The 12,901-nt window shown below is 37.8% G+C and overlaps 1 protein-coding gene across 5 annotated transcripts in view; it reads left to right on the top strand.

Moving 5' to 3' along the window:
- The window catches only part of LOC127455152 (gephyrin), a 129,998-nt gene extending 117,440 nt beyond the window's left edge, over positions 1-12,558 (top strand). For 4 of the 5 annotated variants that reach the window (XM_051722778.1, XM_051722776.1, XM_051722777.1 and 1 more), the window contains 7 exons: positions 40-161; positions 3,123-3,210; positions 3,646-3,719; positions 4,386-4,450; positions 10,250-10,353; positions 10,465-10,561; positions 12,148-12,558. In XM_051722778.1, the coding sequence (XP_051578738.1) occupies positions 40-161; positions 3,123-3,210; positions 3,646-3,719; positions 4,386-4,450; positions 10,250-10,353; positions 10,465-10,561; positions 12,148-12,281 (684 nt within the window). In that variant the 3' untranslated portion in view covers positions 12,282-12,558. Of the gene's footprint in view, positions 1-39; positions 162-3,122; positions 3,211-3,645; positions 3,720-4,385; positions 4,451-4,917; positions 5,020-10,249; positions 10,354-10,464; positions 10,562-12,147 lie in introns of all 5 variants that reach the window. The other variant, XM_051722774.1, reaches the window with a different exon arrangement.
- Positions 12,559-12,901: the final 343 nt, after the last annotated feature.

Here is a 12,901-nt window from a genome sequence, read left to right as displayed (position 1 = left end):
TCACAATGTGTGTTTGAACGTGTCTTTGTGTGTATGCAGCTGTTAAACCCAGAGGATGACCTCCACCCAGGCAAAATCAGGGACAGTAACCGATCCACACTGTTGGCCACCATCCAGGAGCACGGCTACCCCACTATAAACCTCGGCATTGTCGGAGACAAGTCAGCATCCCTCCTTTTCCACCCACTCTCACATATGCAAACAAACAGTCAGCTTTACCCATGTCTAGATATTTCTTTTTTATAGCACATGTATTAGAATCGATTCAGGATCATACATTGTGTCAGCAGAATTTATGGAAATTGTCTTCATCTTTAGGTCAGTACTTGGTAGTGTTTCCACTGTAAAGTTCATTCAAACCATTAGAAATGTTAGATTTGCAAAAGTTAATTACCACATGTAGATGTAACATTTCTTACTTCAATACAGAAGTGTTAGCACAACTATTTAGAACCCCACCAAACTGCCTGTAATGGGTACACTACAAAAATAATTTTCTTGCAAACATGCAAGAAAGTCTTGCAAAAATGCGCAAAATATTAATGCTTGCTTTTAGAGAATATGTTGAGTGAAGTTTATTTTTCTTACTTTATTTATTTTGTTTTTCTTGTTTTAAGCATAAATCAAACAAGACATGATAAGCGTTATGGTTAAAACTGATAAAAACTGTTTTATTAACTTACATATTCAGTATATATCATACCAGGGGTCTTCAACAGGGGGTCCATGATGGTTCTGCGAAGGGGCCGGTAATTAGTGTTTGATTTTAAAAAACATTTTGTGAAACAATTAAAATATTAGGGGTGTAAATATTTGCACTGACCTCAATTCGATTACGATGTTTTACCTAATAATTATGATACACCATATAATCTAAAATTTGGTCACGATTTGATTATTTTATGCCGAAAAAATATTCAAAGTTTTTACTGAACGTTCCTAATTTAGACAGCACTGACATCCACAAGATTTGACCACTATAGTCACAGATGCATTTAGGACCAAGGAGGTTTGGCTTATGTGTGACTGCATATATAAACAGAAAACAATACTAATGTTTCATGCATTATAGATCTAAAGTGAATAAAGGATAACATAATGCGACATGATGCAACTACACACACAAACAGACATTATGTAAACGGTAGAATAAGTGTTATCGATTTTGATATCATGAAATCACGTTAACATTTATTGCACCAATAGTTACAAATGAAATATGTCATATGCAGACAGATAAGACCCATGTTTAAATTGAGCTGGGTCATAGCATTAAAATCTATCTATTAGTAGCGTATAAAGGTGGTTTTACACTGTGGTGGAGGCGGCAGAACGGAGGTGTCTCTGCTTGTCAAGTGCCCAATCACGAGAATGTTTGATCTTTTAGCGGCTGCCACGTGTCATTGACCAACCAGAGGTAATTTTAATCAACTGGCATTTAGCTTTTAACTGGTTAGTTCCCTTCAGAACAGTCTGAAATCAGTGAGTTAACGAGTGAGTGATTTTGCTCATTCACATTTATTTAGGCTCTGTTCTGTTCGTGGTTAAACTATTTTATGGAGAAATAGTGCATTTTATGGAGATTTATGGCCCTATCTTAAAGCACAGTGCTATGCGAAAAGTCATATACGCAAAGTCAATGGGCATGGCCATGAAATTTGGTATCTTTGTGCAAGTATGCGCAAGTGGGTTTGGCGAAATTGCAAGTATAAACACCATGGGACCACGCAGCCATCATAACGCTCAGGGAGGAGACGCATTCTGTCTCCTAGAGATTAATGTAGTTTGGTGCGACAAGTGCAAATCAATCCCAGAACAGCAGCAAAGGACCTTGTGAAGATGCTGGAGGAAACCGGTAGACCAGTATCTATATCCACAGTAAAACGAGTCCTATATCGACATAACCTGAGAAGTTGCTCAGCAAGGAAGAAGCCACTGCTTTAAAAATGCCATAAAAAAGCCAGACTACAGTTTGCAAGTGCACGTGGGGACAAAGATCTTACTTTTTGGAGAAATGTCCTCTGGTCTGATGAAACAAAAATTGAACTGTTTAGCCATAATGTCCATCGTTATGTTTGGAGGAAAAAGGGTGAGGCTTGCAAGCCGAAGAACACCATCCCAATCGTGAAGCATGGGGGTGGCAGCATCATGTTGTGGGGGTGCTTTCCTGCAAGAGGGACTGGTGCACTTCACAAAATAGATGGCATCATGAGGAAGGAAATTATGTGGATATATTGAAGCAACATCTCAAGACATCAGCCAGGAAGTTAAAGCTCGGTCGCAAATGGGTCTTCCAAATGGACAATGACCCCAAGCATACCTCCAAAGTTGTGGCAAAATGGCTTAAGGACAACAAAGTCAGGGTACTGGAGTGGCCATCACAAAGCACTGACCTCAATCCGATAGGAAATTTGAACTGAAAAAGCATGTGTGAGCAAGAAGACCTACAAACCGGACTCAGTTACACCAGTTCTGTCTGGAGGAATGGGCCAAAATTCCAGCAACTTATTGTGAGAAGCTTGTGGAAGGCTACCCAAAACGTTTGACCCAAGTTAAACAATTTAAAGGCAATGCTACCAAATACTAACAAAGTGTATGTAAACTTCTGACCCATTGGGAATGTGATGAAAGAAATAAATGCTGAAATAAATCATTCTCTCTACTATTATTCTGACATTTCACATTCTTAAAATAAAATAGTGATCCTAACTGACCTAAGACAGGGAATGTTTTCTATGATTAAATGTCAGGAATTGTGAAAAACTGAGTTTAAATGTATTTGGCTAAGGTGTATGTAAACTTCTGACTTCAAATGTATATACAGTACATAGGTTATGTATGTGTGTGTGTGTGTGATGTATGTATATATATATATATATATATATATATATATATATATATATATTAGTATACACAGCGTACATATAAAAATCCTGCTTAAAGGAATATTCCGTGTTCAATATAAGATAAGCTCAATTGACAGCATTTGTGGCATAATGTTGATTAGCACAAAACATTTCTTTAAAAAAAAAAAAACATTCCTTTAAGAGATGTTTTGTGAGATAATTGAAGTATTTTAGAATTATTTCAATTTTTTAATTTTAATTAATTTCCCCCTGCAGCCCAGACGACCTACTGAATGCCCTTAATGAGGGCATTAGTCGTGCTGATGTCATCATCACCTCTGGTGGCGTATCCATGGGTGAGAAGGTGAGTTGATTGGCATTGTCTGGAAGCGTCATAGCTTTATGAAAGGTTGTGACAGTGCTGCAAATCTCTAAGCTCCTAAATAGAGGAATAAAACTCACAGATCATTTTTTTTTATGTCAGGTTGTGGATTCCATCGGATTACCCAGGGGCAATATAATCTCACTTTAAGAACACAAGCCACAATTCACTGTGTGTTTTACTGCCATCTAGTGTCATCACTTTTTTTTCTACCACAGAGCAGAATTTGTTAATCTGACTTTTTATTCTGGGTCTTTGCCCAGATTTTCCTCCCCACTAATTAGAGTTTTTAATTACCCAATGTATCACTTCGCCATGTGGTACTGTCAAACATGCTGGAGTAGATGTGTTGTCCTACATGAGAGGAAAAACACAAACACACTTTTACTCACCACTAAAATCTCTCTTTCCCTGCAGGACTACCTGAAGCAAGTACTGGATATAGACCTTCATGCCCAGATCCACTTTGGACGAGTGTTTATGAAGCCAGGGTGAGTGAGGAAAGGAACAATTTTGTTTTATCCATTACATGTAGAGGCAAGTAAATCTGAAATCAGTGATACTGTAGCTCATTCAAATAATGTGCAGCAACCTCCATGAACGTTCGTACAGACAATACCAAAGATACAGTATACAGTGAAAAATGTGTGAAGACTTGGTGGACAAAATTTCCACCCCTCAAAAACGAATAAATACCAACTATTGAAATTATGTTACTCATAACAAGGATATTTTATTCAATAAACTTAAAACTCATAAATATCTTTCAACAATTTGGTGCCACAAACGTCACAAATTGTGAAAACACTCATTGTAGCAGCCCTAGCAGAATGAGAAAAACCTGTGCACCCTGACCCCTTGAAATAGTTTGAATTGTTCCTAGAATGCAAAATATTGATGTGTAATGATATATAATGTGAAATAGGTCATATTTACATTCTGCAATCATGGCGCCAATGCGTTAACACACAATAAGCGGCAATAATATGAACGGGTTACACTCTGTTATTGTAATTTATGATGACACTGATACTATTGCAAAGATGAGTGTATAACAGGGTGTCACATAGGCGTAAATGATCAGAATACAGACAAAAGAATGATGATTACAACCACCTCTTATGTGAATGTACTGTTTTTTTTTTTTTTACCTGCAGTTTGCCTACTACGTTTGCCACCTTAGACATCGATGGTGCTAGAAAACTGATCTTTGCCCTTCCAGGTATATTATACTGTGCGTTTGATATTTTAAGTGTGTAAGTGAATGGTGAATTATTTTTTTGTTTTTGTTTTTGACTAGCAGAATGCGTCTGTTGAACGTACTCTTGAAACTGTGTATCATTCACACAAAGGATATAATGTACATACACAAACCCAGCTGATTTCCCCCTTGGATTTATTGATGCAATTAAAACAACTTTCCTCATTCTAACAATAAGGTCCCATATCCAGACCAGATTTGAGGCATCCCTCCCCTCCATAAAATATAAACAGCCCACAGTTGCCCACCTGTAAACCCTTCTGCAAACCTGAGCCCCACATCTCCCTGCTTGCCAACTGCCCACTTGCCCAGTCAGCTTCTCCAAGCTTGCCCCTGACCCAAGCCCACTGTGCTCCCACCTTGTGCCTTTGGAAACCAGGTGGTTGAGGCAGTGATGACAGTGGCAATTTCTATATTCCCCTTTGAAGGTAATCTCACCTACAGAGACACAGGGGCGACTCTTCTGGAGCCAGTGCCCCTGAGTGACAGCGAGGCCAGCAGACTGCCTGTGCCTCCTCCCCCGCGTGGAAGTAGGTGCTCTTAATCCAGGAAATAAGACCTGTATTCAGCCCGAGCTCAGAAAACGGAAATGGACTTAAAATTTGACACAAAACCTTAGAGAACTGGTTTTCTAAACCAGAAACTTTAGTTTGTTTTGCACTTCCGCTCATTTGGAACCAGTATGTTAGAATTATTATAGACATCACATGCCAAACCAGAAAAAAAACCTTGCGTTACGTAACAATCTCAAAAACACATAATGAAATGGATCATAAATATAACGGAGAAAGAAAAAAACCTTGGAAAATAATATTTTTGTTCTGACTTTCAAATATGACTCTTTCTGTTCTGTTTTCTGAGAGAAGCTTTGTGTTTTTGCTTTTTTTGGGGTCCATGTTGCTCCTTGTATCTATTAGTTCTGTTGCAACCTCCCTAAGCCTTACTGTTTGTGTACCATGATGTGGCTTAGTGTCTTGAAACTGCTGCTGTCTGAAATATTTGCCCTATTTTCTCTCCTGTCCTGTCTTATTTGTTTACTTTCAATGCCCCTTCCTGTTGATGTGTTGGAGGACACCTCTACACCTCACACACTCTTCTTTCCTCACTGGTTTTGAGGAGTCTTAAGCCAAGCCAGGGCGATTCTTGGATTTCAATCTTAGGGGATGGCTTAGCTTCCAATGACACTATAAGATGTGCACATTTAATGTATTTCACTCTATTGCATAGATGGTGTTTTGTTTTTTTAAACTGTGTTTTTACGTCATACAAGCTAGCCAGCTAATATTCATTCAGAATATAATTTTCTATAATAAACATTTCTAAAGTTATAAAAAATAAATGAAATTGCTTAAAGAATACAGAAAATAGGGGCCTGGGTAGTTCAGCGAGTATTGGCGCTGACTACCACCCCTGGAGTCGCGAGTTCGAATCCAGGGTGTGCTGAGTGACTCCAGCCAGGTCTCCTAAGCAACCGAATTGGCCCGGTTGCTTGGGAGGGTAGAGTCACATGGGGTAACCTTCTCGTGGTCGCGATTAGTGGTTCTCGTTCTCAATGGGGCGCGTGGCAATTTGTGCGTGGATTGCGGAGAGTAGCATGAGTCTCCACATGCTGTGAGTCTCCGCAGTGTCATGCACAACGAGCCACATGATAAGATGTGCGGATTGACGGTCTCAGTCCACCCGGATTGAGGTGAGTAACCGTGCCACCACGAGGACCTAGTAAGTAGTGGGAATTTGGGAGAAAAGGGGATAAAAAAAAAAAGAAAATAAAAAAAGGAATACAGAATATATATATAGAACTGTCGATAACTGTATATATATATATATATATTGTAACTGTCGATTTATTGGCAGTACGTTTCATCTGTCCTAATCATTCATTTTTGTTCTCAATTTATTAACAAAAATTATAGAACATTAATTAATCGTTTCACAACTTCTGTAGTTTAAAGTTATTTCAAACACCACAAGTGTATTAACTCTGGATGATGTTTTTCAGTCTGTAATTCAGATTTGTTCACTGATAAGTTTTTTAAATCACACCTTAACCAGTCAGTGGCAATAAATGAATGTCTTATGTGTTTTGAGTCAATATACCGTTGATAAAGCACCGAGTCATTCAAAACCGAAACAAATATAATTATACTTTATTGAAATGTATGCATCTACAAATCTACTAAAAGAATTCTGATGAGAACTGTTTAAATGTGTTTAAACATCATAAGCGTTTTTTCCACAAATGACGACAAAGCATAGCTATCATTTTGTGACTGCTGTGCATGACTATATAAAAAGACATACCAATAATATTGGCCTACAAATCAAGTGATTAATAAGTGATAAGTGATTAAATTACATCCTGATGTCATTGTAATGTCATCAGTCACTTTTATTCATAATTCATCCTGCTACTTTCTCTCCTTGTTGAACAAAATTGCTGAAGTAAACGATCGACATACCTCCTCCTCTCCTTCAGTCGGTCAACAGATCCTGATCCTCGCTCGTTCAGTGAAGTGCTGTATTCGTTCAGTGGTTCAAACCAATGATATGCTTCTTCACAGCTCACACTCAGATGCTATTGGCTTGCGCTATAGTCAGTATTTACAGGCAAAAAAAGTCACCAAAGCAGTCTCACTGCAAACTAGAGCTCATAATAGGCGATCACAGATTTATGGGTTGATTGCACTGAATCAAATGTATATCTAAACTGTTAAAAGGGCAATAAACGTTACATATTATTAGTTTTTTATTTGTTTTGTTTTAGCTGAATTCAACTACATAAATCTTAAAATAATAATTAAAAACTGATATTTGACCATATGGCATACAATTTAATAGACCTCTGTGAATTTGGCACCCCATATAATTAAATCATCTCCAAAGCTATCCCATTCGTTTGTGCTGCGTTTGTGCTGATTTTTGCCGCTAAAATGAGCGTTTGTGCTGGTTCGATGTTTAAAATATTAGACATAATTTTTTTGGCTGTGTGACGTCACTCTCCACCACATGTAGTCCAAATTGCTCCAAACCGGTGCTGTTAGTTTGTGCTTGATTTGTGCTGGTTTGTGCAATTAACTATTTCCCTTCCTTAGATATAACAAGAAACTTTTCGGGAGCAGTTACGTCACTCCAAATTGCTCCGAACCGGTGTTGTTCGTTTGTGCTCGATTTGTGCTGTTAAAAGAAACATCATAACATATTCCTTTCTTTGTATTTAACAAGACAGCTTTTGGGAGCCATGAAATAACGTTACACCCCATCTCAATCACTCTCACCTGTCTTCATCTTTTGTGCTTCAGGTTTGTGCCGTGTTTGGTATCGTTGAAGCATTAATTTTTTGGCAAAGATTTAACCTGTCACCACATCAAACTACATGTGCTTCAAATTATGATTTGTTTATAGGCTATATGTGACACTGCTGAACAAAGCTGTACATAATGTTTATATAGGTTAATTATTCCGCAAGCTTTTTCACAAGCAAACAGCCACAGTATTCAGCTCTGAATTTGTTTATTAATTTTAATTTAGCTAGAAGCTGGTGCGACTTGTGTTGACGTGTTTGTGTAATTGCATATTCCTATATGTTAGCTAATATTCAAAATATTTGTTTGAAATTTCAGCGCAATGTTTGAAAATGTTATGTGCCATTCACATGCTCGAATGTGTTTGTTGTTGCAAATATTACACGCAGTGCCACAAAAGAGCAAAACGGATGTGTCTCGACTCGAGACGTTTAACAGTTTAGGTTCTTTTTAACTTGACATGACGTCTAAAAACGCGAACAAGCCGTCAAAGACGTCTATCTAGCGCACGTTTAAATTTAAATCAATTATAAAACAGCATGGACGAACACAAAAACGCACTCAATGTAAACGGCCCCTCCGTGTAAGACTAGACCTCTTTAGAAAAGTTTTATCACACTTGCCTATTCTTTATTATTTGTTACTGCACATTTTAGATTTTAGAGTATAACATCATCAAAACTATGAAGTTACACAAAAGTATGGAAATTATTCAGTGACCAAAACAAATTAAATCAGAAACATCTTCTATTTGAACTTCTTCAGTGTAGCCTTTTGTCTGTTCCAGCTCTGCACACAGTTCATTTTCTCAATCAACTTCAGGTGCATCCTGGGATGCTTTTTAAACAGTATTAAATGATTTCATATGCTGGACACTTGTTGGCTACTTTTCTGTAAAAATACATAAATAAATAAATCAAATAAATAAAAGGTTTGTATAGACATCTATAATTAGGCACAGTTTATTTTTGAGTACAGAAATAATCCCAAACATTTGACCATAAGCCTTTAGATCAAAAGGTTTTAAGATTATGAGAATTAATTCAGTGTCCTTTGGACTGGTTGTGTAGGCTATATTTATTTTATATTTACATGTTCTTGATATTAATTTTATTTACTAACTTCTACTATTTTCTTTTTATTTTATTTGTATTGTATCTTGCTATGTTTTGCTATTGCTGTAGATAAATCTAGAATAACCGAGTTTCAAGTTTTTACATTGTTTTTAAGCTTAAATTAACCATTTAAAGTGATTTTAATAAGGACAATTTAGAAATTTTACCAAACAATTTGGTCAAATTAGCTTCAGAAAAAGTGACTTTAGCTGAAAGGTGAATAGTTTGCATCCCTGGTTAAATATCAGACCAAATCTGATATTTCCCGACAGAGAGATGTGTTTAAGTTCTTTGCCAAAAATTAATGCTTCAACGATACCAAACACGGCACAAACCTGAAGCGCAAACGATGAAGACAGGTGAGAGTGATTGAGATGGGGTGTAACGTTATTTCATGGCTCCCAAAAGCTGTCTTGTTAAATACAAAGAATGTTTATGTTATGATGTTTCTTTTGACAGCACAAATCGAGCACAAACGAACGACACCGGTTCGGAGTGATTTGACCACATGGGGTGGGGAGTGACATCACTGCTCCCGAATACAAGCTGTTATTTCTAAGACAGGGAAATAGATACAGTATTTCTTTTAACGGCACAAACCAGCACAAATCGAGCACAAACGAACGGCAGTGATTTGGACCACATGGGGTGGGGAGTGACATCACTGCTCCCGAATACAAGCTGTTATTTCTAATGAATTCAGGGAAATAGATACAGTATTTCTTTTAACGGCACAAACCAATTTGAAGCAATTTAGACCACATGGTGTGGAGAGTGACGTCACTGATCCCGAAAAGTTTCTTGTTATATCTAAGGAAGGAAAATAGTTAGAGTGTTTCTTTTAATGGCACAAACAGCACAAATCGAGCACAAACGAATGGGATAGTTTTGGAGATAATTTAATTATATGGGGTGCCAACTTCACGGAGGTCTAAATTTAGATATAACGAAGTATATGAAACTGCTAATATTAGCAATGCACCTTAATACGGTGATACCGTAATACCGTGGCTTGTGACTCATCATACTGTGAAAATCTCATATCTCAGACTCAAGACCGCACCAAAAACTCTTGTGTGAAAACAGCCTTAAAGACATCAATTGACTCAGAAGACAAACTGGGCTCCCGTCTACACTAAGCACAACTTGCATCAGGCAACTGTACTGACTAAACATCTTGTTTGCCCTTAGCACGTACACACCTCCATAACAGGATGATCCATGATCCTTGTGTTCTCCTGTACAGAGATTTTGCCCAAGACCCCCACCCCTGCCCCAACAACATCCATCTCTGTACCCATAGCCTTCACCTCAACAGTCATCTCTCCCTTTTTCTCTCTCAGGTAACCCAGTGTCAGCTGTTGTAACCTGTAACCTTTTTGTCATCCCTGCATTAAGAAAGATGCAGGGGATCCTGGACCCAAGACCCACCATAATCAAAGCCAGGGTAAGCAAAGCGAACGTAGCTGAAGTTTACATTTTGTGGCTGACAGTGTATTTCTGTTGTACTGCAATGTCATCAGTATGTGCCCCTTTTGTTTTTTTTTGTTTTTTGCAGCTGTCGTGCGATGTAAAGTTGGATCCACGTCCAGAGTATCATCGCTGTATACTAACATGGCATCACCAGGAACCACTGCCCTGGGCACAGAGCACAGGTATACAAACCTGATTACTATGTAGGCTGTTTCTGGCTCTTTCTTTGGTTTTCCCCTCCTCAATATTGCAGTTACACTCTCATGGGCGTAGTGGTAACCTAATGGTTTGATAACACAAAGACTTGCAGGTTCAGGCTCAAGTAGGGTGACACAAGTGTTAGAGTTAAATACCCCTTTTCCACAGAATTAGTACCATTACTCGACTGGGAGATCTGTGAACCTCTCTCAGAACCGGCCCGCATTTTCACTGACTTGAGAGCTAAACATAGCGTATGTCTGTCTTACACAAGTCTTACGACCCCTGCACACGGATGAGCAACAACATACTATTAGCGAACATTCAGACATCATCCATGCTGCTGGGGTAGGCGTTTAGAGGTACATTTAAATATGAGGATGCTCAAGACTACATGTAAAACATCAGCTAATTTGACATTGAAATGTTGTCAATGACTTCATGCCTCATTCTATGAGTAAAATTCACACAAGATCAGAACAAGAAGCTGTATTAACTACTTGATGATTATTTAAAGTAATATACACTATATGCAGTAGATATTGTGTAAATTGTATTATTTACATTCTGAATTCATGACACTAACACTGCACAGATTAAACTCTGTTATTGTAATTTATGATGACACTGATACTACTGCAAAGATTTGTGAATAAAAGAGTGTTAATGTGCAGAATACAGACAAAAGAATGATGATAAAAGAGGCATGTCTTACTTTGGACAGATATGTGAGTGGCTTTCGGCTGCAGATGGGACTGCAGAGTGAATGGGCACTTAAAGAGTATCTGAGTAGATTTAATTCCTTTTTTAGACTAATTAAACAAAACAAATCACATGACATGTTCTTGGAAAATGTCTCTACATGAACGATCGTACAGATGTAGGTAAGTTTGCACCAGCTTGTTGATAACTCTGCATGCTGGTGTGTTCATCTAAGACTTAACTGACTGAATGGGAATTGGATGTCGGCCTCAAAGTAAGTGGAGGTCCAGGTCACACCTACCGATGATGTGGACCAGTGGCAGTAAGGTGTTTAGCAGCCGGTAAGAAGCTTTGCTAAAAGTTCGCCCCAGCGAGCTGTTACAAACCACCGAAACCAATGCAAAAACACCTTATTTTTGGCCAGATTTTTTTCTAAATGACGTCACACCCGTTCGTTCTTTGATTTTTAGGAAGTATGAAGAGGCCTTTACACATAGTTAAGAACATACTTTAACATCCAAAGTAATTTTGTTCAGCGTCTTAATGTCATCATGAATCTCAGGCAAAAAAAACCCAGCAGGTTTCGTGGATCCATATGGAGCCAAATTTTCTGGCTCATTACTACCTTTTCTTTAATGGAAACGTGTGAAACTAGGCTCGGTTGTGCACCATCACCCTGTCTGTGAAATAAAGGGGTAGCAGAGATCACAATCTTTATGTATCACCATTGCGCCCTTGAGTAAGACACTTGACTCCAGGTTGCTCATGTGGGACTGTTGGTGCAATTAGTCTCTTGTAAATTACATTGGATACAAAGCGTCTGGTACGTAAATGTCAAGTAACACCCTCTTTCTTCTTTGTGTTTTAGGTAACCAAATGAGTAGTCGGCTAATGAGCATGCGCAGTGCCAACGGCCTTCTGATGTTGCCTCCGAAAACAGAGCAATATGTGGAGTTGCACAAGGGTGAAGTCGTGGACGTCATGGTCATAGGACGGCTATGATGTCATCTTAAGAGGACAGACCAAGCAAAGAGCAAGAAAGTGGTGCATGTCCACATATCATTACTATTCTGTAATATGCAACGGCACAGCTAGTTTTTATTGATTTGGAAAAAGTTGATCCAGTATACTCAACATTTCAAACAAAGAAGCAAATGTGAATTTATGAAAATACAACTTAGAAGACATCATACTGTTTGTAAGACAGAAAATATTATACCTTTTAAAGTGAATATATATATATATATATATATATATATATAGCTCTGGATAAAATTAAGAGACCACTGCAAAATGATCAGTTTCTCTGGATTTACTATTTATAGGTATGTGTTTGAGTAAAATGAAATTTTTTGTTTTATTCTATAAACTACTGACAACATTTCTCCCAAATTCCAAATAAAAATATTGTCATTTAGAGCATTTATTTGCAGAAAATGACAACTGGTCAAAATAACAAAAAAGATGCAGTGTTTTCAGACCTCGAATAATGCAAAGAAAACACTTCATAGTTATTTTTAAACAACACAATACTAAAGTTTTAAATTAGGAAGTGTTCAAATCAATATTTGGTGGAATCACAGCTTTCATACATCTTGGCATGCTCTCTACCAGTCTTTCAC

The sequence above is a fragment of the Myxocyprinus asiaticus genome, chromosome 17 (genome assembly GCF_019703515.2).
Source record: "Myxocyprinus asiaticus isolate MX2 ecotype Aquarium Trade chromosome 17, UBuf_Myxa_2, whole genome shotgun sequence".
Lineage (NCBI taxonomy): Eukaryota > Metazoa > Chordata > Actinopteri > Cypriniformes > Catostomidae > Myxocyprinus > Myxocyprinus asiaticus.
This window is presented reverse-complemented; position numbering and strand designations above follow the sequence as displayed.